Source organism: Seriola lalandi, unplaced genomic scaffold (genome assembly GCF_002814215.2).
Source record: "Seriola lalandi dorsalis isolate HSWRI2012SDOR001 ecotype SW California unplaced genomic scaffold, Sedor1 jcf7180002051492, whole genome shotgun sequence".
Taxonomy (NCBI): Eukaryota; Metazoa; Chordata; class Actinopteri; order Carangiformes; family Carangidae; genus Seriola; species Seriola lalandi.
In genome coordinates this window covers 1-4,937 of record NW_019522045.1, presented here as the reverse complement: position 1 = coordinate 4,937, position 4,937 = coordinate 1, and the positions used below count along the sequence as shown (strand labels likewise).

General features: G+C 40.8%; 1 protein-coding gene across 1 annotated transcript; it reads left to right on the top strand.

Moving 5' to 3' along the window:
* The first annotated feature begins 6 nt into the window (after positions 1-6).
* Positions 7-4,933, top strand: LOC111649638 (myosin heavy chain, fast skeletal muscle-like). Its single transcript, XM_023399371.1, has 17 exons — positions 7-60; positions 142-240; positions 337-440; positions 530-668; positions 808-926; positions 1,693-1,842; positions 1,942-2,112; positions 2,208-2,508; positions 2,642-2,712; positions 2,824-2,911; positions 3,045-3,162; positions 3,236-3,359; positions 3,618-3,754; positions 3,852-4,107; positions 4,199-4,441; positions 4,527-4,703; positions 4,784-4,933. Exons 2-17 carry the CDS (start codon positions 210-212, stop codon positions 4,931-4,933), a joined length of 2,379 nt encoding a protein of 792 aa, XP_023255139.1. The 5' UTR covers positions 7-60; positions 142-209.
* The last annotated feature ends 4 nt before the right edge of the window (positions 4,934-4,937 follow it).

Sequence of the window (4,937 nt, the reverse complement as noted above, 5' to 3'; positions counted from 1 at the left end):
AATTCATCAGGATCCATTTCGGCACAACTGGCAAACTGTCTAGTGCTGATATTGAGACATGTAAGTAACAATCTCCATAGTAAATTCAAATGATTGGATTTGAGAATTGGCCAGGTTGTGATTTATGAACAACATTTTCAGATCTGCTGGAGAAGTCAAGAGTGACATTCCAGCTTCCTGATGAGAGAGGCTACCACATCTTCTACCAGATGATGACAAACCACAAGCCTGAGCTGATTGGTAAGCAGACTGAGTCACTTCACAATGTCAAAAGTACTTAGTAGAGGTTTGATTAAAAACAATCTATTAAAACTTTTCCCATTTTTTAATCACCAGAAATGTCACTCATCACAACCAACCCCTACGACTTCCCCATGTGTAGCATGGGTCAGATCACTGTGGCCAGCATTGATGACAAAGTTGAGCTGGAAGCCACTGATGTGAGTAATAATTTGCATGTAACCCTAACCCATCAAAATTGGTTTTGTAACATGACAACATATTCTGAGGACACCTCTTTTGAACACAGAATGCTATTGATATCCTGGGCTTCACTGGTGAGGAGAAGATGAGCATCTACAAGATGACTGGTGCTGTGCTCCACCATGGTAACATGAAGTTCAAGCAGAAGCAGCGTGAGGAGCAGGCTGAGCCCGATGGCACAGAGGGTGAGTATTTAGTGTCATATCAAAGTGAACAATGTGCAATATACAGTAGTAAAGTTCTTATTCACAGCAGTTTCTGTTACATCATTATGGAATAATCACATATGTATGTATTAACTGTAAATGAATGAAATATTTTCAGATGCTGACAAGGTTGCTTACTTGTTGGGTCTGAACTCCGCTGACATGCTGAAGGCTCTGTGCTATCCCAGAGTGAAGGTCGGAAATGAGTACGTCACCAAGGGACAGACTGTAGCTCAGGTAAACAAGTTATGCTGGTATTGTTTTTTATTTGTTTGTTTTGATTGGTGCTAGACTGGTTTGTCATGTTTGCACTACTTAAATGATTAAAATCACGAAAAAGAGTTCAAGGTGGGTTTGTAATGTCAAATGATGTGTGAAAATGAGTAATTCATTTGATGTGCTCTGTGTATTATCACATGCACACATGTACAATGAGAATGAAGATTTAACATATGGTCAATTTCAATATCATTTCTTTTCTCTCATTTATCTCTTTATCTTAAGTTCAGACCACCAGTAATACAAATATAAGAAAATAGTGGCTTTATTTTAAAGCTACTTTATGAATCAAGTAACTATGTAAAAGGGGTTACAACCCAAGAGAATTATCAGTGCAGTTAAAGCCACAATCTGCAGTTTCCTTCATGTTTTTAACAGCAGAAAGATCCATCAAACCTCTGTACGCTACCTGCCAAACCCCAAATGGCAGATTATATTAGTGACTAGCTGTGTAATAGAGTATCTTTCAAGCTAAAGACACAGATATTTTACGCATATGTTGATGGAGATTAAGATAAAGCAAAACAACCGAAAAAAAACCCCCCAAAACATTCCAGGCGTCGTCTAGACATCTTTCTCGGCAAATATGTTAGCAAACAGTCGTAATATTGTCACAATCAGTCATAACATGTCTTTGCTTTTCTTAAAGATTGTTCTGTTACGTTTAGTGGCCAAATATGTCAGTTAATGTAGCTTTAATGAAAAGAAATCATCTTTCTTTTAGGTGCATAACTCAGTGACTGCCCTGGCCAAGTCTATCTATGAGAGGATGTTCTTGTGGATGGTCATCCGTATCAACCAGATGTTGGACACTAAGCAGCAAAGGAACTACTTCATTGGTGTGCTGGATATTGCTGGCTTTGAAATCTTTGATGTAAGCTTCATTCCCCACAATTCAGCATCCAATACTTGTCATGCCAGAATCCATCTTATTGCCTGTCAGAGTTTAGGCTGACTATTTGTCCCCTCACAGTTCAACAGCATGGAGCAGCTGTGCATCAACTTCACCAATGAGAAACTGCAACAGTTCTTCAACCACCATATGTTTGTCCTGGAGCAAGAGGAGTACAAGAAGGAGGGTATTATCTGGGAGTTCATTGACTTCGGTATGGACTTGGCTGCCTGCATTGAGCTGATTGAAAAGGTACACTTTAATTTTGTGCTTCTATTGAAAGTTATTGTTCTGGATATTCAAGGACACTGTCACTTCATGACATATCTCTTTACACTTTCATCAAGCCCATGGGAATCTTCTCCATCCTTGAGGAGGAGTGCATGTTCCCCAAGGCCTCTGACACAACCTTCAAGAATAAGCTGTATGACCAGCATCTTGGCAAAACCAAAGCATTTGAGAAGCCAAAGCCCGCCAAGGGCAAGGCTGAGGCCCACTTCTCCCTGGTGCATTATGCTGGTACTGTGGACTACAATATCAGTGGCTGGCTGGACAAGAACAAGGACCCACTGAATGACTCTGTCGTGCAGCTGTACCAGAAGTCCCCAGTTAAACTGTTGGCATTCCTGTATCCACCTGTTGTTGAGGGTATGATACAGAATTAACTACAGTATATTAAAGCACATTTTAAGATTGTATGTACTATCTATGTTTAACTAAATGTTACATGTGTCCCTGTGACTAGTTAGTCTAACAAAACCTTTGTACTTATAATCAAAAGAGACCGGTGGTGGAAAGAAGGGAGGCAAGAAGAAGGGTGGCTCTATGCAGACTGTGTCTTCACAGTTCAGGGTAAGCGTTAACATTGTATACTGAGAAATAACAAATCATATCTCACTTCATAACTTAACTTAAACTTAAATGCTAGATTTCATAACAAGAATGACTATTTTCTTCCTATAGGAGAACTTGGGCAAGCTGATGACCAACTTGAGGAGCACCCATCCTCACTTTGTGCGCTGCCTGATTCCCAATGAGTCAAAGACTCCAGGTACATACACAAAATAATTTCACCTGAGTCTATGAAGGGTGGTTTGGTTTTGTTTGTATGGTTTATTTAGATGTGTCTATGTTCAGAATAAATATTTATTTACCAAAGATATTACGAAATGTCTTTTCTACAGGTCTGATGGAGAATTTCCTGGTCATCCACCAGCTCAGGTGTAACGGTGTGCTGGAGGGTATCAGAATCTGCAGAAAAGGTTTCCCCAGCAGAATCCTCTACGGTGACTTCAAACAGAGGTATCAGTGAATTTGATTTGAATGATTTCTAACGGTGAACACAAATTGCTGATCGTTAACTCTCTCATAAAAGGTACAAGGTACTGAATGCCAGTGTCATCCCTGAGGGCCAGTTCATTGACAACAAGAAGGCTGCAGAGAAGCTACTTGGATCCATTGATGTTGATCATGAACAGTACAAATTCGGACACACCAAGGTAAGCATCATGTGCTCCTTGTTATACTTCACTATAATTACAAAAGAGGTTGACTTTTTCTCCAGTTTTTTTTTGCCTGTTAATTGGCAGTATTTCTCAAAACAAAATTACTGAATTTAAATTAACTTGGTGCAAAGTCAGACCTTGTGCCAAGGGAGAAGTGATGCACAGAAGCCATATTGCCATTTATGAAACACCCTTGGTATACAGCTCTTGAACTATGTGGGGTACTTAAAATTTTATTGTCTGTTTATTCAGGTGTTCTTCAAGGCCGGTTTGCTGGGTACCCTTGAGGAGATGAGAGATGAAAAACTTGCTACTCTGGTTACCATGACTCAGGCTCTCTGCCGTGGTTACCTCATGAGAAAGGAGTTTGTGAAGATGATGGAAAGGAGGCATGTTGAAAAATGCTAATTATGAGACACACATGACATAGTCACGGTAGGAGTAATAAAGATGACTTTATCTATAATGCAAACTTCTTCTCCACAGGGAAGCCATCTATACCATCCAGTACAACGTCCGCTCATTCATGAATGTCAAGCACTGGCCATGGATGAAGGTGTACTACAAGATCAAGCCACTGCTGAAGAGTGCTGAAACTGAGAAGGAGCTGGCTGAGATGAAGGAAAACTATGAGAAGATGAAAACTGACTTGGCTACTGCACTGGCCAAGAAGAAGGAACTGGAAGAGAAGATGGTGTCTCTTCTGCAGGAGAAAAATGATCTGCAGCTCCAAGTGGCATCCGTAAGTACACATGAGCAGACAGCTGTACTTTTTCATGTTTCTGCGATAAGACATTGATGTGCTAACACGTTACGTCCATACAATGAACTAGGAATCAGAGAATCTGTCAGATGCTGAGGAGAGATGTGAGGGACTCATCAAGAGCAAGATTCAGCTGGAGGCTAAACTCAAAGAGACAACTGAGAGACTGGAGGATGAAGAGGAAATCAATGCTGAGCTTACCGCTAAGAAGAGGAAGCTGGAGGATGAATGCTCTGAGCTCAAGAAGGATATTGATGACCTGGAACTTACCTTGGCCAAAGTGGAAAAGGAGAAACATGCCACTGAGAACAAGGTTTGTCAAAATGAATATATCCAGCAGATGAAGGAAATTCAGGATTATTACTTGCTTAATAACAACAACTTTCTTGTGAACATAGGTGAAGAACCTGACAGAGGAGATGGCTTCTCAGGATGAGAGCATTGCTAAGCTGACCAAGGAAAAGAAAGCCCTTCAGGAGGCTCATCAGCAGACTCTTGATGACCTGCAGGCAGAGGAAGACAAAGTCAACACTCTGACCAAGGCCAAGACCAAGCTTGAGCAGCAAGTTGATGATGTAAGTTTACAAAGTCTCTTGGGTTGGCAAAACATGATTTTTCTTGAACATGAAAATTACAAATTCATATCAATGTGCAGCTTGAGGGATCTTTGGAGCAAGAGAAGAAGCTGCGTATGGACCTTGAGAGAGCCAAGAGAAAGCTTGAGGGTGATCTGAAGCTGGCCCAGGAATCTATCATGGATCTTGAGAATGACAAGCAGCAGTCTGAGGAGAAACTGAAAAAGTAACAGA